The following is a 26,873-nucleotide window of genomic DNA, read 5'->3' on the forward strand; positions in this document are numbered from 1 at the left end:
CTTTTAGGACTAGGATTAAATGTTGCTCCGATTTTCACTCATGCTAAATGTTGTGGAGCTAGCACTACAATAACAATGAAATAGTTGTCACTCTTTCACTTAAGGCAGCGTTAACATGACGAGGGTAAGCGGTGAGAGCAAGCAGAAAATCGCCATGCTAAACATAACTCTGTAGGGTTGGCAGATTTTAGCATACTTCCAGAAAATCTTCGCAAAGCAATTAATCACACGTTTTATGAATTCGTAAAGCACAGAAATGTACAATAACATGGTGATCCGAGACAAAAGATAAGTGAAAAAACATAACATAACAACATAAGTGAAAATCAGCGAAATATTCTTCTTTGTTGGCGCAGAAAAAGTGCTTCAATAAATTTGAAACCCAGTGATTACGTTGAATATTAATTGATCTCATTGGGTGCCAAGTTAAAAAATAATTCATGAAGTGTTTTTCAATTCACGCATAATTTACTAGGAATAATTGCAGGGTCAATTTTTGATAGAAAGTAAAGAAACACCCCACACCAGTTGACATTGAAGCCGATCTTCCTCAAAATCAAACAGAGCGATTTCCCTGACATTTTCACTCCAGTTAATAAGATGTTACACGAACATTTAAGACCAAAGTATGATTTAATCAAGTATTGCGGTCATAACCTAGAGTAAAATTTTAAAACAGCTTTTTGTTGTTGTATCTTGATACCTTGAAACTTCACCCGATATTTTCTCTAAAACGCTTCCGTAATTTTTTTCTAATATTTTGCCATCGTTAAGACAACTATGTTAGGTCGTAGATCACGACGTCGTATATCCAAAATTATACGTTAACGGGGTATGACGTCATGATATTAATATGGTAACTCAGATCTTGATAAAACGTACTTCATTTGAAACTTTCATCTTTCTCTGGCACACCAGTAATGTTCAGTTTTCTGTTGGATTGATAATGGTGGTGTTCTAGCTAGTCACTCGAAGTTAAACTGTATCATCACTCAAAAATCCGATCGAGCCATCTAGAAGCAGCTCTGTTTTTGTAGCGACTCCACTTGAAAGTCCTCGTAGTCTTATGGAAATTTGATGAAGGTTCCTTTCTATCAACATGGAATACAATTTCCTAGCAGGAAAGTAATCGCCCTCTCCCGCCCTGTATACTGCTTAAGAAAAGTGATCACTATACATCATGGACAATCAGAAATCGAGTGCATTGTATAATAGTTTTATTGAAGATAACCAGTAACTGTTACAACAATGAAATCAAATAAAAAATTAAAATTTTAAGCCCTTTATTAACTTTTGGAGTACAGATTGCGTTAACAAAAGCCAAGCAAAAGTAAAAAACATAGCACCCCAGGCCATTCCCAAAACCATTGCTACTGTCAGCGTTTTTGGTACGAATAGACAACAATTTACTGAGACGGCGGGACTTCCTCAATGATCAAGCGGGACATAGAACTCCAGCCTGTATGGCCCTTAAAGTTTCCATATCCAGCGCAGTTTCCAATGTTGATCCCAACGCGGATTGTGCCCTTGTGAATGTTGTTACAGTAGCCTTCTATTGCTCCGTGCCTGTGATTGTTTTGGTTACTGTGTCTGATGAAGTTCACTGCGTCAATGGGAAGAGGACCGCTACACTCAGCGCCGTTAAAGGTGATGAACCATCGCTTACAGCAGGCGTTACACCCTCCCACGTAGAGGTTGCCTTGAAAAACAACGCGGAGAGCGGTGTTATCCTTCTTCTTGGTGAAGATGCAATCCTAAAAAGAAAAATAAGCCATCACAGGAGGCGAGTTTAAAAAAAAAGCTTAAAACTAATAGTAGTAAGTAAGTTTTTCATTCACGATATGTGAAACTGATATAATAACAGGACTGGTAGTCTAATCCAAAGAAAAATAGAATCTTAACTTCAATTATTTTGTTTGTTCTGCTCTTTTCAAAGTAAGTTGCATTTCCAGTCATTGATAAAAAACCCTTAGCTAGCAAAATCTTAAAATTCAGAGTTCTTAAAATAAAACTAAATAAGCTGCGAATAGCCTTGTTTAACAGAGAAAATTAACTTAGACAGAGTCGTGGGCTCCTGACATACAGAAATGAAACTTTGCTTACAGATTTGTACTATATTAATGCCTACCTTGACAAGACCAATGTCACGGCTGTCTCCACCCTTCCACGCACACTGTTTCCAGTTTCTGTGGTCAGCGTCCGAGCCCTTTGGTCCGACGTCCCCTTTTAGGCCACGTGATCCAGACGGACCAGCTACACCCCTTTCCCCTTTTACACCACGTGATCCAGAAGGGCCAGCCACGCCCTTTTCGCCTTTTGCTCCATCTCGACCATCGCGGCCTGGTAACCCGTTATGACCATTCAAACCATTGCTACATGAAGCACATCCTCTGCACATCGACTTGAAAAAAAAAGTATATTTTAATATCTGAGTGATTTCAGTGTTTCCTTTAAACTGAGACAAAATTGCCAAACGTGCCAATTTACTTGGTAAAAGCACGATAGTATCCTTCTGTCATAGCAAAACCTGAATACTGAAGATACTCAAGACTATTGATGTAATGTAACCATATTGATCACGAGTTAAAAAAAACTGCAGACCTTGAAAACGGAGTTCAAGTTTTCCTACATGAAAAAATTATTTGCTTTCACTAACCATGAGTGATCCTTACTTCAAGATCATCAAAAAACCGTTTTGATCTCAAAGGAAAAATCTGTGGAAAAGTTATATTTTGTAGCTTTGTATTTCCGCAGTCAGAATAATTATTCAGTTTAAGCAATCAAAAACTCAATGTTTTCTCTACACTCAATAAACTTCCGTTTTCCGTTTTGGATGTCCATCAAACGGGCCCTAAAGTGAGTGACAGGTAAGACGAAATTTTTCTTGCAAGATGTTTACACACTACTGAGCAACACATAATACCTTTTTTTCCTTTAGGCCTCTCGAAGGTTGCTAACTAAGACTTTAGACGGACATCGTTACAGTTTCCAGTAACTCGCTTCAAATTGCAGAGATTTGGTTGAAAAAATTGCTTATGACAAACTATTGAAATTGGCTGAATTAGCGTCATCCCATGAACTCGATAGATACGTATGTTATGTGGGATGCACAAAGTCTATTGTTTATAGAAAAAGGACATTGAAATCATGTTAGGAAAAACAGCTTCAAAAAGAAAGAACGTGTAACTCGGGTGTACAGTTCGTCAAACTTCTTTCCGCTATAGCCTAATGAGTAACTAAAAAGCACTTTTTGATTGTCACATTTGTTGTCTGTTAACTACGTTCAGCCGGTTGACAAAGCGGATTATTAGAACTTCGCTCTTGTATTTGATTATTGAGCGACTTAATTCAGAAATAAAAACAACAACGGTGTTATATCGTATCGTACGAGCCATGACAACTGACCCTTGAAAAATTAATCGCGACTATAACTAGATTTGGCTATAATAAAAATACGTGGTTTTCCTTTTTTATCATTGACAGTTTTTATTGTCGCTGATGAAGTTCAGTTGACTTGAACGAAATATTTCACTTTTTATCTTTATTATTGCGCTGAGAGTAGTTCGCTATTTCATGTTATTGTTTTAATAGATTTAACTTGATTTGGGTAGTGCAGTATATAACCGACTTGTCATGTAAAACATGTTGAAAATTTGATTTAAGCATTCGTTCGTTTGAAATTCACGAGGGTTTTGGAAGTCGCTATTAGTGTATTTTTGTAGACGAAACTAAAACTAAGATGGTGCTTTCTTCATGATTTGACACTGTGTTTGAGGATTGTAGCTTTGCTAATAGCAAAGTAACTATCACAGTTTTTATTTTCACCCTACAATAGCGCAAAATTTGACTTGCAAAAAGATCAAATCAAACAAATTTCGTGAATTCCCTAATTTATATTTTTCCAATACTAAGCGAGCACGCGACTAGCGCGGGTGGGAAAGACAAGCGGTGAGATCAGATGAAGAAGCCAAGGTTTCACTCGCTCTTTATATGTGAAATCTTACCTTGGGCAAGGGAATGGTGCTATTTCCTTCAATCTGAAAGAGGAACTGGGCAACCAACAACCACAGCAACAACGGTACAGCAGTGGATTTTCTGAACATGCCGCGATTTCTTCAATTTTACACAAGTTTAACGTTATTCGACGTCTTGAAAGTCTGTGACGACTGAACCCTGAGCCAAAAAATTTCGAGGAAGACAGAGCTTCTTCGTTAGTTTAATGGCCATTGGAAAATTTTTCATGTTCGAATAAACTGTCAAGAGTTGACGAATAATTGTCTCTCCGCAGAAAAAAAAACATAGAGACCAAGTCATTTCCACATCTGACAGAACTGTCTGAAGCAATTAGTGTCACAGATTAACAGAGTTTGTACGTCGAGGAGTCGATTAGTCTGTTACCGTTTATTGCTTTCTTGGCTTATACTCACTATAATTGACGATGCATTAAAAGTATTGTTTGTCGAATTTAAACACAGTCGAAAAAATTCTGTTTTTATCTCGTTCCATTGTACTCTGCGGTGGGGTTGGGGACTGCTCTCGACGCGCTCGTTTGCTGAAGCGTGATTAAGAAGTTCGATAAACAATTCACATTCACTCACGGTACTGGCGTAAATATGGCCACTTGCGTGACGTTTATTTGTCTCAAATAAGCTTAAGAAAAAGTATTCGATGGTATCTTCAGCAAAGGTGGGGCATGGAAAAAAACAACATGGAAAATCGAATTAGAAGAGACATGGCTGGAGTTGGGGAGGCGGAGGGAAACTTTAAAGTTAAGATAAAGGTAGAGCTGCTGCTGAATGGTAAAGAGGCCGAAAATAGCAGTGCAGGCAAAGTAAATAGTAACCTAGAGCCAGCCTACCTGTCTCTAATTGGTGACTCCTAAGCGATATGTCTTTCCCTGCTCCACCTTGAAAACTGCGACACGCATTACAATGAGCCAAGAAAATGGCTCGATATAAAATTACATTATATGTGTTGCATATAATGTTTGTTTAATCTCAACTTAATTAAACTCGTTTTGTTTGTGACAAGTGTCTGAAAGGGAATAACGCAATGTAAATCTGTGTAAATAAAGTGACCTGAAGTGGGTAATGGTCAGTATAGCAACAGAATTTTGATACCGAGTTATTCACAGGATATGTTTCATATACTAAGCTATAATTCTTGCTCTAAAGCGGCTTGTATGAATGAACCGAGTTGCTCGTAACTTTTTCCGCTACATTTCGGAACGGACTGAATGGTAAGGCTTCAAAAAAGCGGATACTTGAGTGGAAATCATTGTAAATAATCCAAATCTGTTTAACAAATTGAAGTCAGTTTTTTTTATGCGTCTGTCCTCTTATTGATGATAAATTGCGTCATTACATTGTCAAAGTGGCTGTTCTGCAATAAACTAGTGTAACTTTTCGTTTATTTTTCCGACGCGTTTCCTCTCTATCTGAGACTTCTTCAGGAAGTTACAACGGACGTTACAAGTGAAACTCCTTAATGCATATGTTATTGCGTGTTGTTTACATTTTGGGGGCTTTTAAGAAGACAACTCCGAAGTGGCGTGACGCGCGAATAGCGCGCACGCACGGAAACATTTTGAATTTAAGTTACGCGTACGTTTATTGCGCGTACAAATTTAAGGTGGCTCCATACGGTAATCATTTATGGCGTTGCGCGCGCAAGTGTTATGTTTTGAATGCTGTTTTTGCATTCGCTTTCACACCTACAATCCTCGACAAAAGTCCTTGGCACACCTGGATCAGATGACACGAAAATGCGTTGACAAGGCATTTTGGGGACAACATCTAATGACATCATTAGAATAGGGAACCCCCTTCCCCCCCGACAATGTTGTAAGCGGGAAATGACGACCTCATCACGATAAACAACATTGAATTGGGGGGAAGGGGACGAACTGATAAATTGCCCTGACAGATATTGCAAAAGTGGCAAGGTGTGCGAAGACTTTTGTCGGAGATTGTATTTTGGTGGAAACTGTTATACAGAGGAACTTGCGATTCTCTAACTCTATAATATAAGTGAATTTTGCTGCTTTAAACGATTGTAATAGTTCGTCTAGTTAGTTAACTCTTCAGAATGACTGGGGATGATGTTGGCAATAAGGGGGAAGCTACAAGGCTAGTATGAAAGCATCATAGAGGGAGGGGAGGGGTGGTTGATCGTCATCAAAGCAATTACATTAAAATATTTCAGTCGGAAAAGCTTAGATTGCATCTCATATCTTTTTCAGAAGCGTAAATGTAAAATTGTATTTATCTGAACTACCGTATTGAGATGAAAACAGTTTTCTAAGAATTTGAAGCACTGGGTTAAAACAAGGAACATGAAAAAAAAAAAAAAAAAAAAAAAATCTAAAAAAGTGCGCTGCGTTTTGCCGCAAAAACTTGAAAACGTGTCATGGAATGCTTAATTACATCCCATAGGAACAGCTTGTTTAGAATCATATTTATTCCGTAACACTCGATTGTGTGATTTGTATTCTTTCATTACGTAACCAGTTCTGTTCAATACTTTTGTAATTAGTCCTTAACCAATAGTTTTCTCTTCCTTTCTTTGATTGTAACACCTTGCGTTTGCATATTTAGGGTTTTTTGGGGTGATACGTGTTGAGAGGTTTTTCTGTGTGTAGAAGAAGCAGGTTCAAGTGTAGTTACGAGCGAGGCTAGAAAGTGGCAGGAACACGTCCGGAAGCACATTTTCATTACTGAGAAGCCATCAGTAAACCATTCCTAAATTCACGGCAAAGAGCCATTTGCCGGGGAACGTGAGTGCTAAATAGCTGGTCGAAGCAATCGAAGGACAAGCGTAAAGTTCTGCCCAAGTCGGCCGTTGTAAACCGGACAGCTGGAGTAAATCGGAGAAGTCAAGTTGAAATATACCGGACTGAGTGAAGACGTAATCGGAAGAAGTAAGTTGAAAGATGTGAGTAATAAACAGGAGTTTGAATTGGTTCGTTGTGTGTGTCATATGTTGGTGGAACGTTGTTGGGGTCAAGTTCATGGACAAGGACTTCAGACGCAAGGTGAACTGAACTGAACTACGGAAACGCCTATTTTTTTTAAGGAATATTCTTGTAAATAGATTAAGTGTACTGAAGTATTTAGCTTGTTTATTATATTCTTGTAAATAAATTAAGGTTAATTATTTAGCTTATCATTATTGTTAGTTACCCTATTTAAAGTATAATGTTATTTTTAGTGTAATTGTTATAATAAATACTTGTAGACTTAGGTAGTTGTTGCGTATTTTCTCGGGTTCGTTTATGCTTAGTTTTTTTTTGTTAGAGAGAGCCCACCTTTGTGGCTGTTAACCAACAATGGCGTCGTCTTCCTCGGCTGCTTCTTTAGAAACCGAAAGTTAAAGACTTGTTCATCCCGTAACACATATTTCATGTTGACATCGCTTCGCAAAATTCGTTTTGGACGACAAGTCATTTTCCGTAAAACCGGAAGCTAATACTGCTTTTTGTGTAAACACTACTCATGCACAGTACTCGGCCGATAATAATGACTGTTTGGTCGTATTCTCAATCATGTTTCCTAGAAAACTGTACATATAGGTTTGAAACAGTGATCTTTAATGTTATGAAGTGGATTTAAGCCAAACTGTAAAGGTTTTAGGGGTGTTTCAACAGTACTCGGCAATAATTGGGAAAGTAATTGATTCATAATGAATCTTTCTCTTACTTGCCGATGAGTACTGTTGAAAAGCTATTAAATATAGGGTAATTTGGCATTCTGAAGTGTTCATAATTTTTTAAATAACATGTAGACTATTTTAAAGTTAATTTAATGAGGCAGATAGCTCGAAATACACGAAAAGTTCTGCTGGCGCTTGCGAGAAATGTGACATTGCAAGGACACTTCCGGTTTGGTTCTGATACTTTCTTCAAGTTTTCTAACAAGTATTACCTATTGCTATTTTCAAAATAAATGGCATCCCTTTGCTGGGAGGTCACTCTACTTTTTTATCTGCGATCGGGTTTATGGCACGGTAAAAAAACTGAACTTACAAAGAATAATGCCTGTCTCGTTTAACATTTTGATCGACCCTCTTCGGAAGCTAAGACAGCATCAATGCGCCTTGACAATATGCTTTCCCAAAACATGCAAAATCATAAAACGGGAGAAATTGAAGAGCCTAAAACATTTATTTGTACTGCCAAAGGCACTGCCATCAGAAATTAAAACAAAACACGAAGGTCTCTTTCGGATTTTCCCGCTGAACATACCATAGTCTCTTCTAGTCACGCAAATACAATCCTCGACAAAAGTCCTTGGCACACCTGGATCAGATGACAAGAAAATGCGTTGACAAGGTATTTTGGGGACAACACCTAATGACATCATTAGAATAGGGAACCCCCTTCCCCCCCGACAATGTTGTAAGCGGGAAATGACGACCTCATCACGATAAACAACATTGAATTGGGGGGAAGGGGACGAACTGATAAATTGCCCTGACAGATATTGCAAAAGTGGCAAGGTGTGCGAAGACTTTTGTCGGAGATTGTAGTCCTCTCAAACTTATTACATGTAATAAGCAATGATTAAATAGTGTTTTGCTATCGTCTCTGTTAAAATCTTGGGATTTAGTTTTTATGGCTTTATTTGTGATTTTCATGAATTTCCGTCGGTGAAATCTTCTAAAATGTTCACATCACATCGCTTCCAGCGGGATACGAATTTTAAACACGAATAAAGTAGGGTTTCTGAGGGCAGTTTTTTCGATATTTTCAAATTTATTTCTTTTACCGCTGCAAAAAATCTGGTCTTATAGATTTCCCTGAGAAACGAGCTCCGACTAAAGTAAAATATTTACTACCAATCTGCCAAATTTTATGGAATTTGACCGAAAGAAACGGGAGAAAATTCACTGTTAGTTTTGCTTTTTGTGCTCATGTTGACCATACTTAGTCCCCGCACTAACTATGTGTTGACGTAATGCAATATCGAAAAACACTGACATTTTCCTTTGAGCGCGCGCAGATTACTTCCTCAGCGCTCGTGCGATCGTAAAACTATAGGGAGCCACCTTAAGGCGGGGGTAAACATGAATTTAAGTGAATTTTAGGAAGTTTAAAGAGGGATTAAAAGCATAAAAAGAGGTTTGGAACACCACCAGACAGTTGATTGCCCCCAAAAGGGCACCTCGGGTTGGTGGACAACTGTTTGGTGTACGTGTACCAATTTCTAACTTCAAATTCTAGTTTTAAAACAACATCAAATCTTCAAAATTTCCTACTTCCATAAATTTTACTAATCCTTTGAGAAAAACTATTTATCCCCAAATATACCCAAAAATCACGACAAAACAGCCCAAAACGTAGCTATGTGAAATGAGCAGAGAGATTTTTCACTGCTTGAAACGTGAACGAGATATTTGCATTCAAACCGTAATACCCAGCAAAAATATGGCCTTCATGTTAACCCGCGCATGAAGGTGGCTTGTTACAGTTTTTCTAAGACTCAGTAGCGCGCGCTACGATTGCCTGCCAGACGTTAGTATTAGTCGCGCGTGCAAAAATGACGCAAGTAAACCTAAGAAAAACGAAATAACTTAAGGATTTGAAAGGCATTAAAGGGGGGGGGGGGGGGGAGGGGGGCGTTAAATTACTTCGGAATACGTAGCGATAGCTTCAAACTGCTTTCAAACATGTGTTTAAGCTTAGGGCCGATGAAATATGACAGAAGAAGTCCATAAACAACCGGTAAAGGAGCTTTAATTTACTTTTGCTTTCTCGCGCGCGATACATGGCGTCACATGAGCGCTCGCATAAGTAAAGAGCATGCGCAGTTCAATTCTCGTCCAAGATTGTAAAAGCCAGTCTTTGATCGAGGATTGTTCCAAAACCTACCGTACAACCCATGATGAAATTTTCACAGTTGATTTTTAGGGGTGAATAGCGTTTAGAGCTAAAATTTAAACAAAAATCTTAGAGACAGATTTTGAGCCATTTTTGATTTCACATTTTCTTAATTTGCGAAAAACCTGTCTCACAGATTTTTATTTTACTTTACATTAATGTTAGATCAGAGCAAATTTCTTATTCCTGAAATTTTGAGGTGGGGTCATACGGGTTGATTTTGAGAAAAACGCCATTTAACCTACTAGTGCCCAGTCTCTCCTTAGGTACTTGATCATTTATTTTGGCCATTTGTCGACGTTTAAATAGTTCAAGTTTCACCTAGAATGGTAAAGACTTAAGCAAACAGTAAATAGAGAAAGGAAAGACATCTTGGAACATTTTTCAAAAGAGTTAGAAGTTGGGCTGGTATTATCCATCAAAACTGTAGTAAGCCACCTTAAGTTGCGTAGAGTTTTAGACAAGTTCGAGTGAGCATGCGCAGTTGTTGTGCTCTTTAGAGAGTTTTGTGCCGTTTAGAGTTTACCGTTTTACCGATTTTGAAGTGTTTTGGTCGAGTACCGTTCCGTTTACCGTTCACGAACATTTTCTGGCGACCACGACGGGAGAAAGGTATGAACTGGTGTTTGCGCTGGAGTGTCGTTTCGTATTTTGAGTTTTGAGTTTTAAGTTGTGCGGTTATGGCCTCCGATACCGTTGATACCGCTGTTACCGAATTTACCGAGGAAAACGCCGAGCAAACAGGACAAAGTGGAGTCGAGGAAAAGAAGGAAACGGACATTCAGTTACTACAGATAAAGAAGCGAAAGCGTACCGAAAAAAACAAAACTGCACGAAACTCCGACATGAACTGGAAAGAGTTTGTCTCAAAGATTCCGAGTTACCGGTCATCGAAAGTGTGATTGAGCAGCTTTGGACAGCCCTGGAAAATGCATAGGAAACTTTGGAGGAACTGACTGTGTTCTATGTCGAGGTCGGAGATGAATCTGGAAAAAACGAAGCCATTGTAGAGTCGGAAACTATCGAAAAAGAAGTACAGGGAGCGATTGAAGCGGGGCAAACTGTAATAAAAACTCGCGCGCGCAAAACCGTAAATACAAGCAGGCAGATAAGCGTGAACATGATGGACAGCTACGACCAGCAGCCTGCCCAGCAGTATCAGCTGAACGAGAGTCACGGAAATCACGATGACCGAGGCCGATTTTTGAAGCCGTTGAAGGTCCCTCCGTTCAATGGTGACAAACAAAAGTTTGAAGAGTTTTGGGCCCTCTTCAGAAGTCCAGTAGACGAATCAGCGGAGCCGGCGAATTTAAAAGTGGCAAGACTGCGACAATGCCTCACAGGGAATGCGTTGGAAGCCTTCCCCGGTCTCGGAGTCTCAACTCTAGAATACGAAGAGGCCAAAGAAATATTAAAAACGAAATGTGGTGGCGCGCGCCGACTTCTGCGAGCCAACATGGATCAATTAGAACAGATGCCATAAATTAGAAGTAACGATATTCACGCTCTGGAGAAGTTAGCAGACCTTGTGCGAATTACGGTGGTGAAGCTACAGGCGGAAGGAAAAGACGTAGAGCTAGGAGATGGAACTCTTCATAGCCTACTGGTAAAGAAGTTGCCTGATCATAAGCTAGAGAATTACAGCCGCTGGTTAAACGAACGCGCAAGAGAAAATTCAATCACAGCTTTCAGAGACTGGCTGAAGGACGAGGTTAGATTCCGAGTTGAAGCGGCGGAAATCGCGAAGGGGGTTGAACCGAAGACTTTGGAGCACATAAGACCGCCAAGACTGAGCACCAATTGCAAAGTACCCGGATCTTGATAGAATGCGAAATTTCCATGCTGCTATAATCGGGAATGGAATAAGAAAAATGCGGTATCCCTGTTCTCTCTGTCAGAGTCTCTATCATGGAGTGTGGTTCTGCAAGCAGTTCTACGACAAAGGAGTGGATGACCGCTGGCAGTTCGCTAAAGAAAGGAAGCTCTAGCTTTGTTTTCGCTGCCTAGCCGTGGACCATAGGAGGAAAGATTGCAGAAAAGCCCGCATATGTGGAATAGATGGTTGCCCTCGAAATGATCACCGCCTTCTCCATGGACTTGAAAAGTTGTCGGACACCGGACCACGTTGCCCCGTGTTGACGAAGAAAGAAGTCCAGTCGTTCCGTGGGAGGGGGTGCCCGTTTTGACCACGACCACCTGTAATGTCGAAACACTGACTGAATCATATTCGTTACGAACTGTCCCTGTATGAATGAAGGTAGAAAAGTGAAAATAAATGCTATCCTCGATGACGTATCGAACGAAACTTTCCTAAACGAAGAAGTTGCTGGGGTACTGGGAACGCAGGAACCTTTCCAGAAAGTTCAAGTTCATGTTCTCAATGATAAAGTAGAAACTTTTCGACCCATGCCGTTAAAGATTGAAATTGAAAGCGTTGATGGGAAGTTCTCAAAAGAAATCAGCGTGAAAACGTGTCCGCAGAAAGTCACAGGCAAATACAGAGTTGTGAATTGGACCAAACATCAGAGTAAATGGTCTCACCTGACCCAGTGCAGCCTTGCCAAGCCCGCAAACAATGGAATTGTCGATCTTTTGGTTGGCATTGATAACGCTGAACTTCACTATTCTCATGTTATCTCTGAGGGAAAAGTGCTGGACCCATCGCCCGCCTTGGACCACTTGGGTGGAGTTGCATTGGTGCGCCTGACGAAAACGAATCCGCTAGAACGGATCTCACGTCATTCCTGTCTTGTTTACAAAAGAACCTGTATGGAGCGACGGAAGAGAATCTTGTTGCGATGTCGATAACAGCCTTAAGAGATTCTGGGAAATCGAGAAGTCTCGCACAGAACGTATTGACACACTCGTACTCACCGAGGAAGAATGACTTGCCCCAAATAAGGTGAACGATTCTCTCAAGTATGAAAAAGGAAGATATCGCGTCGCCGTCCCCTGGAAAGACGAGAAACCCGAGCTCCCTGACACTAAGCCGATGGCACTGTCCCGCCTCAGAAGCAACGAGAGAAACTTAAAGAAAGACGGCCGTGTCGCCGAAGATTATAAAGCAACTATCCAGGCGTATGTTGAAAAGGGATATCTACGAAAGGTTTCTTTGGACGAGCAGCTGCCAAACAACGTATGGTATTTGCTACATTTCCCGGCCGTGAGGATGGATAAAACGACGACGAAAAATACGAATTGCGTTTGACTTCCGGGGGGGGGACTCTTTGGGAATTTCTGGGTGGGGATGTGCCGCTGGGACCCTGGAACCCTTAGCCTATACCAGGGCTAGTTCAGCTGAATTTTACTACCCTATACTAGAGTAAGGTAAAGTCTGCTTACGAGCCAAGTGGCCCATCAGGCCGGAGCTTATCCCGGTTTCTGTAGCATGAAGCGACTAGGAGTATTTCTACTCCTCCCTGTATGGGATGCTAGTCCATCGCAGGGTTACCCCCAGCATTAAGTTTGCCGGTACCCATTTATACACCTGGGTGGAGAGAGGCACTGTGAGAGTGAAGTGTCTTGCCCAAGAACACAACACAATGTCCCCGGCCAGGGCTCGAACCCGGACCGCTCGATCCGGAGACGAGCGCACTAACCATGAGGCCACCGCGCCTCCCTATACTAGAGTAAACTCCCCGAATCTCCTTATCTATCGACACTGTTAAGGTTGATTTGCGTAGATTTAAACTTGCCGATTTGATTTTTTTATATTTTTGAGTGGCAATTCCTGGTTTCCTTAGTCTAGATAAAATCTTCAACCAGCTAGTCAGTTTTGTGAAAAATTATACCCTATTCTACACCCAAACGCTCTGATTTATATACCCTATCCTAGAGTAAACTGCTTGAAAGCCATACCCTCCACAGTGGCACATACCTATATAGCCCATATAGGGCAGTGCCTCCCCCCCCCCCGGCGTTTGACTGTGCCGCTAAATGCAATGGCATTTCCCTGAATGACATGATCTACGCTGGACCAAAACTAGAGCAAGATCTTTTTAATGTCTTTGTCCGTTTCCGTCGAAAGCCTGTTGGAATCGCTTGCGACATAAAGGAAACATATCTCCAGATAGAGATTGAGGAGCAGGACCGTTCCCATTTCCGACTGTTATGGAGAGACCTGGACCCCAGCTGAGAGCCAGACGTATTCGAGTTCAGCCGTGTAGTGTTTGTGACATTTGTTGACGCCTCGCAGCAAGTTTATGGTGCAGTTGTTTATATCCGGTGCAAATATAATAACGATGCAGTCACTGGTCGCCTTATAGCAGCCAAGAGCAAAGTAGCATCGTTGCTCCGATGATAGTCCCTAGACTTGAACCCATGGGCGCGATTCTTGGCCTGCCCTTAACACTGTCCTTGGTGACAGTCCTGGAAGTACCAATGCAGAGCGTGACGAACCGCACCGAACCGTCACAGTGGCAGCATGTCTCTACCAAGGAGAGTCCAGCCGATTTGTGCACAAGAGGTGCAGCCCCTTCAGGACTAGCCGGGTGTTCCTTGTGATGGAATGGCCCATACTGGTAAACAAAGGATTCCAGTGAGTGGTCAAAGATGCTAGTCCCGAACAGACCTAGCGAAATGCCAGAGACCTTTGTGACGTATAGCCTTCAGAAAGAAGCTGCACCGAAACATAACAACACTTGTGAAGTGTGGAGACTTGATCCGAAGAGGTTCTCTAGCTGGACACGTTTGGTTCGAGTACGCGCAAGAGTGAGAAGAGTGCTGCACAACCTGCGCAGTAGAGTCCACAGAAAGCCAGGCATCGAATTGTGCCCGAAGAAATAAAGGACGCTGAAGAGGAGATAGCGAGCTTTGCACAGCGCGAAGTATTCCGTGACGAGTACGTAGCTTTGAGCTTGGGTAAGCCGATACCACAGAAAAGCCCGTTGATCAAGCTTAATCCATGCATAGACGAAGACGGCGTCATCCGGTATGACAGGCGTTTGAAGTTCGCAGAGTTCCATCCCTGCGACACCAGATGTCCAATCATTCTGCCTCGCGGACACTGGGTGACAAAACTGATTGTGAAGGATTACCATGAGATAGCAAATCATGCCGCTAGAGTAAACTTCATTCTTTGCCAGTTGAGTGAGAGATTTTGGATCGTCGCCGCACGAGAGGAGTTCCGTGAGTGGGACCATGAATGTAATGAATGCAAGAAAAGAAGGAACAAACCAGCTTTTCAGATTATGGCGCCACTCCCGAAGACAAGGCTACGTTTTACTTTCCGGCCCTTCGGCCAAACAGCTGTGGATTTTGCAGGTCCTCTGTATACCGTTCAAGGACGCAGAAAACCTCGACAGAAAAGGTGGCTGTGCCTGTTTACTTGCTTGGAAACACGAGCAGTGCATTTAGAGATGGCAGGCCGGGGGACTAGAGTACCGACACGTTCTTAAACGCCTTCACTCGTTTTACCAGTCGTGGTGGAGTTCCTAAGAAGGTGATAAGTGACAGAGGCACGAATTTCGTAGGTGCAGTGGGCGAGTTAAAGAAACTAGTCAGCCAGTTAGACAGAAACTTGAGAGCAAGACAGCCAAGCTTGGAGTAACATGGAGATTCAACCCACCAGCTGCTCCACATTTTGGAGGAGCCCACGTTGTACGAGACCGAGATGTGACTGATGAGGAGCTGATCACAGTGTTTGCCGGGGTGGAGTCTCTTCTTTATTCCCGTCCGTTGACTTATTAGAGCTCGGATCCACGAGACAGTATTCCATTGACCCCTAACCATTTCTTGCATGGCCAAATGGGAGGACAGTTCGCGCCTGAGTCTGTTGAAATCGCTACTTTTCATCGGCGTCAACGATGGCGAAAGGTTCAGGACATTATTTCACAAGTGTGGAGAAGATGGCTAAAAGAATGTGTTCCTGCCCTTAACAGCCGACCAAAGTGGACATCAGAAAACCGAGATCTAAAAGTTGATGATGTAGTTCTCGTGATTCAGCCCGATTCTCCAAGAGGACGTTGGCCATTAGGGCGAGTTATTGAAGTGTATCCTGGACGAGACGGCCACACCCGTGTAGCTAAAGTTGTATGTGGCGTCAAGACTGTCGTGAGACCGATTACGAAACTGATTCCGTTTGGAATTAATTGACAATCAGTTATTTAGAGACACAGTAGGACTACCTCCCAGTGTGGGGAGGGGGAAAATGTTAAGAAGATAGTTCCGAAGTGGCGTGACGTGCGAATAGCGCGCGCGCACGGAAACATGTTGAATTTAAGTTACGCGTACGTGTATTGCGCGTACGAATTTAAGTTGCGTGGACGTTTATCGGCAGAGTTTTAGACAGTTTCGCGTGAGCATTTGTTGTGCTTTTTAGAGAGTTTTGTGCCGTTTAGAGTTAACTGTTTTACCGATTTTGAAGTGTTTTGGTCGAGTACCGTTCCGTTTACCGCTCACGAACAGAAGCCATACGATTAGCGCTAATCGTATGTCCCCCCCCCCCCCAAAAAAAAATAAATTAAAAAACAACACGCAAGAACATATACGTTAACGCGTTTCAGTTTGTAACGTCCGTTTACAACATGGTTTACAACATGGTTTACAACATGTTTCAGTAATCATTCACTTCCATGGGAAGTTAATTAAAGTAAGCCAAGCTAATGTGCTATATATGTTCAATGTTAGTTGTAATCATTCCCTGAAGAAATCTCAGACAGAGACGAAACGGGTCGGAAAAATAAACGAAAAGTTACAACAAAAACAACAACAACAACAGTTTCGCCTTTTGCTCCATCTCGACCGTCGCGGCCTGGTAACCCGTTATGTCCATTTTGACCATTATCGCAAGAACTGCATCCTCTGCATTTGGACTAATTGAAAAAAAACATTGTGGTCTAGGTCTTCTGAAGTTTAGGTTAATTTATATTGATAAAAGCTATATAAAGCAATTTGGGAAATAACCGATGAAGTAAATTTAATGTTCGCAGCATATTAAAAAAGTAAAACAAACTAAAATGAAACATAGAATGTTGTGAGGTTTAGTTCTTGGTTGTTATATCACCAAAATGATCTGCATTGTCATGTAAATCATACATGTATGTCAACATAAATATTTAAAGCTTCCCTTTTCACGTGATCCTAAATTCTTGCTCAGGAATTCATACTTTCCTCTTGGTACAGATGAGTAAGACGTAAATGCAAACCAGTTCGTTGATCAGGGTGTAACTGTATTATTTTCTTTTAGTTTTAATCACCTGCGTAACACAGCAATGCTCTTTACCACTGCGCTCAGATAAAGATTTCGTAGTTCCTTTCTATGCGTTATTTTTTCTCATAATCCCAACTACGATCATTCAAGCAAGTACACCAAATACATTTGCCACACTGGCAGCGCAAAGAAATAAGCTGAGTTAAAAGAAAGTTTCCTTAGGGCGCTTTCTTAATTGATTTACATGCGCAAGTAAATATTGTTAAGCATTCATTTAGTTGCGATCCCTTCCCAATTAAACCTACAGTAACATTGATTAAGTATCTTTAAAACGATGTGAGCATTTGAATTATAATATACTTTTAAATGTTACTGTTTAGAACCGAACTGACCATGAGAATTCTGTTGTTATATTTTGAGTGCATGGTTTGATTTATCGCAAGATCCAGCCCGTTGTTATTTGGTAGTTGAGAGTGGCTGACAGCGAAAATGTTTGAAATAATTTAGCAGTTTAGGCTCCGCTTAGAATTGATTGAAAAATCCACACGTTGTCAGGAATAAGAAAACTTTCTTTCATATTCCGGAGAACTTCAAAATGATGTTAACTGCCTTGCGCTAACAAGCAACGATCACTACTTACCTCAGTAAAATCTTACCTTGGTAGAAGTGGAAACATTCTTATCATCATTCGAACCACCCTCAGAAGGCAGCAACAGGCAAAATAGAACGAAAATAACAGAAATTGCCGCTTTCATTTCCAGGAAAATTAAGAGATCGCGTATGAGAATAAAAAAACCCAACACTGAAACACAGCTGTTGGGGTAACTCTGACTTTCAGGCGCACAGAACAAAGTTTTTGGATTAATATTCGACGAGATTTTTCTTGCTGGTGAAAACAAAGGCGACACCTTGTCAATCTGCCACGTCTCGACAGCTTCTTCTTTGTTTAATACTGAGTCATTCGGAAGTCTTTTTATATTTAGGTGAGTTGATCCTGAATCTGCCCTGGAAATGGAGGAATATGTTCTTCGGCTGAACATTAACTCATATTAAGCTAGTAATCGCCTATCTAAACGAGTTGTCAAATTTTAATTTAACTCCTTGACTCATTCGGCTGGAGGCAACAAAGATGTTTTGACGCTACTAAACCAAAGTGCCTGAAGCAATGTAAATTATGTTAAACCAGCCAGGGAAGAAGGATATTTGTCTGATTGATATTTTGAAGCGTGGTGAAATTTGTTATTTGGTTTGGGTGAGGTATAGTTACTAGCTGGTACAATCGACAACTTCAAACTAAACTCAATGTCTTGAAATAGGATAACTTTGTGAAGGAGAAACACGAAGTTAAAGGACTGAGAAGTTAATAACTTGATATAATGATATTCGTACGGATTGAGCAGTTACCGTGATGTCAGCAAACACAATTCAAAATTCAAAGCAAGAACTCCAAACGCAATACACACCAATATATTCTAGCTTATTCTGGAAAAAAGGAAACCAATTTATTCATTAAAACAAAAGGTATTCGGCTTAATTGTACATGTGATATATAACATTGAAAAACCAAAGCCATCGATTAATGACGCCACAACTTTAACACGGTTAGTTTTAACCAATAATGTATCGCCACTTAATTGTTATTCCGGAACTAAAACAGCACCGACAAATCACATGTCACTTATCTTTCCAACTTACGGTACAATAAAACCCGCGTGTAAGAACCTATAGTTTTTGAAGTCTGGCAAAATAGGTTTTCGTATTTTGGCCGTAGTTATTGGCAATTTATAGCTAAGTTGGTACTTAATTGTCTAACACAATTGATTACAGAATGTATGTGTAGTGTTGTCACTCTAACAGGCGTTCATAGTTTAACTGTAACCCACATATGAACATACTTCATCTTGCTTGGGTAAACGGGTTCACACATTTCTGGGTATTAAAATGGCAAATTTCTGCCAACAGGTTCTTAAACCACTAAGTTCTTACACGCGGTTTTTACTGTAATTAAAATCTCTTCCTAGGAACAAGGTCGCTTCTACATGAACGTCTAAAGAGAAAGGGAAGACCCGAGGAAACTTCTCCGCGTTGGTCGAGCTATTATTGTTTCTTCTCTGAACACCTGCTTCGTGCCCTAGTTCCTTTAACCCCTAGGCAACTGGAAAATGTTTTTATCTTGGAATAAACTGACAAAGCTTGAAGAATAATTGTCTCTACAAATAAAAACATCGAGAAAAAGTCAATTCGAATTCTGACAGAACTGTCTGAACTTTGTATGTTAAAGGAAACTATAAAGTCGATTAGTTTAATAAGGCTTGGTTCTCATTCATGTCGGTTCTTTCCTGTTTTATCGCTATAATTGACGATATATCGAACACATTGAAGTCGAATTTCAACACAGTTAAGAGAATAATTCGCAGTTCTTAGTCTCATAGATGCTCAGCTATAACTCATTCTTTTAGCTTGCATGTCGGAATTTAACCGAAGGGTATAATTCGACAAAAGGGTGGATCTAATTAGCAAACAGAATTTTTGACAAGGATATTATTCATCAGATATTATCAAAATTTTCGTCCTAGGCCAAAGGCCGCGCTCCTTTTGGTCAGCACCAAAAATCGCGACCTCTGGGTTGCTCCAATACTGGAAGTCCGCGATTCACGGACTCTCCGTCAAATCTGACAAATCTGATTGGCTGAGAATACGAAACGAAAACTCTGCGCATGCTCAGAAAATTGGGTCCCGCCAGAGGTCGGGATTCTTGGTGCTGACCAAAAGGAGCGTGGCCTCTGGGGACGAGAATGTACACTAAACTAAAATTCTTTCTATAAAACGGTGAGAGCGCGTAAACGTTTTTCACTATATTTTGGGCCTGAATGACCGGTAAAGATGCAAAATTCATTGTGAATAATCATTCTGAATATTTTGGAGAACAAGTATGAGGGATTTAGTTGTGCTTTGATTTTACGAAGTCACGTCAAAACTGAGTTGCGTGTCTCTTTGCAGTGCACTTTTTTTCCTGTAAATTTCGTCTTGGGCCTTGAATCTTGCTTACAGCCATATAAACATAATACGCTAAATCAGTTCAAGAGTCAACAGATGGGTGACTTTATAGTTCTAACAGAAATAATTATTTTAGGACCAAGATTAAATGTTGCTCCGATTTTCACTCATGCTCTTGAATGTTGTGGAGCTAGCACTACAATAACAATGAAATAGTTGCCACACTTTTACATAAGGCAGCGTTAACATGACGAGGGTAAGCGGTGAGCGCAAGCAGAAAATCGTCATGCTAAACATAACTCTGAAGGGAAGGCAGATTTTTGCATACTTCCAGGAAAACTTCGGAAAGTAATCACACGTCTTATGAATTCGTAAAGAACAGAAATGCACAATAGCGTGGTGATTCGAGACAAAAGAACTAAATTATAATGAAGACAACAAACAACACAAGTGAAAACAACATTTTTAAGCAGCATTTTTTTTGTTGTTGTATTCTGATTCCTTGAAACTTCACCCGCAATTTTCTCAAAACGCTCCCGTAATTTGTTTAATATTTTGCCATTGTTGAGACAACTATGTTGGGTCGTAGATCACGACGTCGTATACCGTAAATCTTCGAATTAGCGTCCGGGGCGCTTATTTCAAATTTAGGAGAAGACGGGGGGCGCTTATTCGGGGGGGGGGGGCGTTTAATCGTGGCCTGACATGATCATATTTTTAATACGTCCTCTGCGCGCAAATAACAACATACCAGTGTTTAGCGACATAAATAGCTGATCCTACAGTTTAAATCGCGGCGCCATTAGTACTAAACGCGTTCAACGTGTTCACTTAACGGGCCCACAAACTAAAACAATGTACAAATCTAATACTACATGGCGAAAACTATACATCTGTTGTTGTCTCATTACTCGTCCACAAAATGGGAGGAGGGAAGGGGACGATAGGAGGAGCACTTATTCGAGGGGGACGCTAATTCGTGGATTTACGGTATCCAAAATTATCCCATCATTGACTATATATGTAAAATGGGGTATGACGTCGCGATATTGATATGGTAACTCAGATCTTGGTAAAACGTACTTCATTTGAAAATTTCACCTTTCTCTGGCACACCAGTAATGTTCGGTTTTCTGTTGGGTTGATAATGGTGGTGTTCTAATCACTCGAAGTTAAACTGTATCATCATTCAAAAATCCGATCAAGCCATCTTAAAGTATCTCTGTTTTTGTAGCGATTCCACTTGAGAGTTCTCGTAGTCTCATGGAAATTTGGTAAATGTTCCCTTCTATCAACATGAAATGCAATTTTCCAGCAGCAAAATGATCGCCCTCTCCGGCATACTGTATTAAGAAAAGTGATTACTATACATAGACAATAAGAAACCGAGTGCATTGTATGATAGTTTTATTGAAGATAACCAGTAACTGTTACAACAATGAAATCTTTACCAACCCTTCACCAACTTATGGAGTACAGACTGTGTTAACAAAAGTCAAGCAAAAGTAAAAAACATAGCACTCCAGACCATTCCCTAAACCATTGCTGCTGTCAGCGTTTTTGGTACGAAGAAACAAAAATTTACTGAGACGGCGGGACTTCCTCAATGATCAAGCGGGACATAGAATTCCAACCTGTATAACCGTCAGAGTTTCCAGATCCAGCACAGTTTCCAATGTTGATCCCAACGCGCACTTTTCCCTTGTGAATGTTGTCACAGTAGCCTTCTATTGCTCCGTGCCTGTGATTGTCCTGATTACTGTGTTTGATGAAGTTCACTGCGTCAATGGGAAGAGGACCCCTACACTCGGCACCGTTAAAGGTGATGAACCATCGCTTTCAGCAGAAGTTACAGCCTCTCAAGTGGAAGTAGCCTTGGAAAACAACACATAGAGCGGTATTGTCCTTCTTCTTATTGTCCTAAAGAGACAAATAAGCCATTACAGGAGGCGAGTTTAAAAAAAAAAGCTTAAAACTAATAGTAATAAGCCGATTTTTCACTCACGATATGTGAAACTAATAATAACAGGACTGGTACTCTGATCCAAAGAAAAATAGAATCTTAACTTCAATAGTTTTACTTGTTACGCTCTTTCCAAAGTAATTTGGATTTTCCAAACATTGATAAAATGCCTTTGCTAGCAGGGTTCTTAAAATAAAACTAAATTAGCAAAGACAGGGTCATGGGCTCCTGACATAGAGAAACGAACTTTTGCTTTCTAGACCAATGTATACCTTGACAAGACCATTGTCACGGTCGTCTCCACCCTTCCAAGCACATTGTTTCCAGTCCCTGCGGTCAGCGTCCGAGCCCTTTGGTCCCACGTCCCCTTTTAGGCCACGTGACCCGAAAGGGCCAGTCACGCCCTTTTCGCCTTTTGCACGATTTCGACCGTCGCGGCCTGGTAAGCCGTTATGGCCATTCAAACCATTTCTAAATGAAGCACATGCTCTGCACATCGACTTGAAAAAGCAAAGTGTATTTTAGTATCTGAATATTTTAAGTATTTGATTCAAATGGAGACAAAAATGGCTAATCGTGTCAATTTTCTTTTTCAAAAGCTACATAATATCCTTCCCTGATCTTCTCTCATAGCAAACCTGAATCAGTGATAAAGATATTCAAGACTATTAATATAACCATATTGATCCCAAGTTAAAAAAAACTGCAGGACTTGAAGACGGAAATGAAGTTTTCCTAGTTTACCCACATGAAGAACTTATTTGCTTAATTTTTCTAACCTTGAATGGCCCTTGCTTTTCATATTCTGAACGATTTCTACATTTAAAGCTTAAATTTACCTTATTGTCTTATTGTCTTAAACATGCCATAGCTGGGAAATCAGCGTTTGACACTTTTTCCATTCAGTTCTCAAAATCTTTCGCTTGACATTATTATACTAGACCATACTAGACAGCGACAACAAATCTTTTTACCGTTCATGTCAGTATGATGGGAAAAAGTCTAAGAAATGTCATCCAAATATGATTTTGTTTTCCTGTATTGTTTTATAAGTAAGAGACGAAAGTTGAAACAATCTTTTGTTGTTAAGTTTAAGTTACTGAAATAGCTGCAGTGTTACTTAGTGAACAATGTGTTTGTGTTAACAAATGCCTCTGATCTTAATTTTAACACCGGCTCAACTTAATTCATGGGCTTGGGACTAAAAATCTTACAACTACAGTTTTTTTTGGCGATTTAACCGAAAAAATAACATTTCTCAGAGTATGTCAAATGCCCCAAATCTTTCCTTTTAATTTTGGAGAAGTATTTTCCATCTTTTGAAAGCGCAGTTAATGGTTAAAGGCCTTTAACATTGCAGAAAAACTCCCCCTAAGAGCGACACAATGCTGAACACAATAAATAGGATTAAACAAAAAATGGTTTTTGATCATTAATTGATCGCCGGACATATTGTAAATAAAGGATTGATTTTATTAGCTCAGTATTCAACAATGCAAATATTGATTTCTAGTTGAAGTGTTTTCTCTCTGCAATAAATCAACATTAAAAAGAAGAGAAAAAGCTCGTTCCCTCCTTTCACTCCTTGAAGATCATCAAACAACTTTGATTTGAAAGGAGAAATCTGTGGAAAAGTTAAATTCTGTAGCTTTGTATTTCCACAATCAGAATAATTATTCAGTTTTAAACGCCAATAACTGAATGTTTTCACAATACTGAATAAACTTCCAGTTATATTTTCAGTTTTCTCCATCAAACTGGCCATGAAGTGAGTGGCAAGCAAGACGAAATTTTTCTTGCAAGATGTTTACACACCACTGAGCAACACATAATACATTTTTTCCTCTACGCCTCTCGAAGGTTGCTAACTAAGACTTTAGACGGAAATCCGGCGTCACAAAGTTTCCAGTAACTCGTTTCAAATTACAGAGATTTGGTTTAAAAATGGCAAACTACTTTTGAAATCGGCTGAATTAGCGTCCTCCCATGAACTCGATAAATACATATGTTATGAGGGATGTACAGAGTCTATTGTGTATAGAAAAAGGACATTGAAATCATTACGAAAAACAGCTACAAGAAGAAGGAACGTGTAACTCGGGTGGAGGTTGCTAAACTGCTTTCCGCTCTATATAGCCTAATGAGTAACTATAAAAAGTACTTTTTGGTTGGCACATTTGTTGTCTGTTAACTGCTACCACGTTAGAGGAAAGGACACCGTCAGGATAAAAGATTATTAAAACTTCGCACGTGTTTGAATTATTCCACCTTACTACAATGAGCGACTTACTGTAAGAAACAAAAACAAAAAAACGGTGCTATATCGTATCCTACGACCAATGACAACCGACTCTTGAAACATTTATCACGACTAGATCGATTTGTCTACAATAAAAAAATTAATTTTGTTTTTCATCTTATCCTTCACATTTTTTATTGTCGCTGATAAAGCTCGGTTGACTTGAGGGAAATATTCCACTTTTTTTCTTTATCACTGCACTCGGAGTACAGGTAATTGTGCTATTGGTCGCTATTTCATGTTGTGTTTTAAATACATTTGATTTGATTTGGGTAGTGCAATATAACTGACCTGTCAAGTAAAACACGTTGTAAAATTTGATTTCACTATTCGTCCTTATAAAATTTACGGCGAGCATTTTGGAAGTCGATTTTGACACTGTGTTTGAGGATGGTAGCTTTGCTAATAGCGAAGTAACTTTCACAGTTTTTCAGTATTATCAATATTATAGCGCAAAATATGACTTGCAAAAAGATCAAAGTAAACCAATTTCGTGAATTCCCTAATTTATATTTTAGAATACTAAGCGAGTACGCGACTAATGCGTAGGTGTAAAAAACAAGCGGCGAGATAAGATGAAGAAGCCAAGGTTTCGCTCGCTCTCTATATCTGAAATCTTACATGTACCTTGGGCAAGGGAATGGTGCTATTTCCTTCAATCTGATAGAAGAACGGGGCAATCAACAACCACAGCAACAAAGGTACAGCGCTGGTTTTTCTGAACATGTTTATTTTTTAACGTTTAACGTTATTTGGCGTCTTCAAAGTCTGTGACGACTGAACGCCGAAGGAGGCCGTAATGATCTTTCAATAAATTGACATGTCTAAACCACCTCAAATGTGGTATGTAATTGCTCTAAAATTTATAAATGTTTTTTTTTTTGTTAATTTTAACTCGAATGTACACAAAGAAACCTCAAAAGAGGTACTTATCTCAGAGTCCCATTGCTGAGCTTAACAATTAACGCATCTATTAAATACAACTAAAAGTGGTGCTTAAACCCTCAAGATTTACATGTTATGCCAGGAGTTTTTATTAATTGTGTACGTTACTGAACCTAGGTGTAAAACTGATGTCGCCCTACAATATAAGTTGTTTTACAAAATATCCACTATGATTGGAAAAGTCCTTAGGCAAACTGTATTATTACGACGACCTATGAGCGGGCAAGAGCTTTGGGTGGGTGGCAGGGAATAGAAAATATTCTGGACAAAATGTCGTGTGAGAGCAAAACAGAGTGGCCAAATTTAGCAAGCACGTATCAAGATGCTAAGGTACGCTCTGATTGAGTGGTTTTCAGGATTCTCACGTGAGGTCATCCAAGGTCGATGCATGGATGATTAGCAAAGCACATACCTTATTCTCCTTTATTTTCGCGGGACTTAACTTTCGCGAGTCTTTAATTTCACGATTGCGGAGAAAAATTGTCTTTGCACGGAATTTAATTTCGCGAAATTGACGATTAAGTGACTTTATTTTTTCTTTTTTACAAAAATTGTACGTTAATCAACAATTGAAACAAGAGCAATATGCTGTCCATTAGCGACAGCTGTATTCCTCTAAAAGTCAGTCTTACAGTAATAAAAAAAGTCTTCTTGTTCTTCCGAGTCATTATCAAGTATCGAAAGTATCGTTACATGTCCTTTCTAGGAGATCTCAATAGAACCTTCAATCTCTTCAAATGGATCCTCAGGGAGAAGACTAAACGATTCATCTAAAAGTTGGGCGATGCCAGCCTTTTCCCACCCTTTAGCGATGTGGCGCCTACCAATATCACTGCTGAGATGGTTGTACAGGTCCACCAACCATGAAGCGTGGAGAGGTTTCGGGGCTGTAAGTCTTAAATCGCCGTTGACCTCACCATTAGCGTCACCGTTTCCTGGGTTTATCTGTTTCTGTACCTCTTCGGAGTACCACGTGGTAAATTTGTCTTTCATAAAGCGCTTCGCCTCACCGTTAACAGTCAGATCTAATGACCGAAAAAAGCGGGTACGGACACAGCCACGATATTTAGAGATGCCAGCTTTGACAAGACCTTCTCCGTCTTTGCCCCTTAAACACATCCCAGAACAGAAGTGCTTTCTGTGTTAGTGGCAGCTTCAGTTCCTTCTTTTTCCTTTGAACGAATGGCCATGGCTTGATGACTTTGTCGATCAGGGAAAGTGTTTCCGCTTCGTTTGAGTAGTGCTTCTCATTCTGTGAAACTGCAAACCCATTTGGAAACTTGAAGCCCACTGGCTGACTTCTTGAAGTTTTCCCTTGGTATATGATCTGCATTGGCGAGAACTCCCCCGACAACGAAATAACAAATGTAAGCGTTATATTCCTTTTATCGCTTAAGCCTTTGATAGGGACTGTAGAAGAGTTCTTCTAGGCCATTGTCATTCTTCCTACTGAGACATATGAGGAAGGGGTTTGGTCCGCGTTTAGCACCAACTCGCGGGTGGGATTTTGTGCTGGGTGCTCGCACGGCTGATACCTGTAAGAAAAGTGAGCTTGCAATCTTCAAACACCCCGCGAGGTACTGGGGGACGGGTTGTTGTTCCAGCTCGGCGGGTGAAATTGCAACGTCTATAGACAGACTTC

At 40.3% G+C, this 26,873-nt stretch overlaps 1 protein-coding gene and 1 pseudogene across 2 annotated transcripts; both read right to left on the reverse strand.

Moving 5' to 3' along the window:
- Positions 1–1,200: 1,200 nt before the first annotated feature.
- On the reverse strand, positions 1,201–17,931 carry LOC110045907 (collagen triple helix repeat-containing protein 1-like). 2 transcript variants are annotated; one of them, XM_089295888.1, is made up of 3 exons: positions 17,684–17,931; positions 2,129–2,401; positions 1,201–1,754 (listed from the first exon to the last, which is right to left on the reverse strand). In XM_089295888.1, the coding sequence occupies exons 1-3, from the start codon at positions 17,780–17,782 to the stop codon at positions 1,407–1,409; spliced, it is 720 nt and encodes a 239-aa protein (XP_089152014.1). In that variant the 5' UTR covers positions 17,783–17,931; the 3' UTR covers positions 1,201–1,406. The 2 variants fall into 2 exon arrangements, with proteins under 2 accessions (XP_089152014.1, XP_089152013.1); XM_089295887.1 differs by lacking the exon at positions 17,684–17,931 and adding an exon at positions 4,005–4,255.
- Positions 17,932–21,575: 3,644 nt separating this feature from the next.
- Positions 21,576–25,012, reverse strand: LOC110063598 (collagen triple helix repeat-containing protein 1-like; annotated as a pseudogene).
- Positions 25,013–26,873: the final 1,861 nt, after the last annotated feature.

This window comes from Orbicella faveolata, unplaced genomic scaffold, assembly GCF_042242905.1.
Source record: "Orbicella faveolata isolate gen_17 unplaced genomic scaffold, um_ofav_v1 contig_26, whole genome shotgun sequence".
Classification (NCBI taxonomy): Eukaryota; Metazoa; Cnidaria; class Anthozoa; order Scleractinia; family Merulinidae; genus Orbicella; species Orbicella faveolata.

Coding starts and splice junctions, on each gene's coding strand:
- LOC110045907 (XM_089295888.1), bottom strand. CDS start 17,782: ATGAAAGCGGCAATTTCTGTTATTTTCGTTCTATTTTGCCTGTTGCTG. Junction 2,402..17,683: donor ATGTTTCCACTTCTACCAAG/GTAAGATTTTAC, acceptor TTTTTTTTCAAG/TCGATGTGCAGAGGATGTGC. Junction 1,755..2,128: donor GTGACATTGGTCTTGTCAAG/GTAGGCATTAAT, acceptor TTTTCTTTTTAG/GATTGCATCTTCACCAAGAA.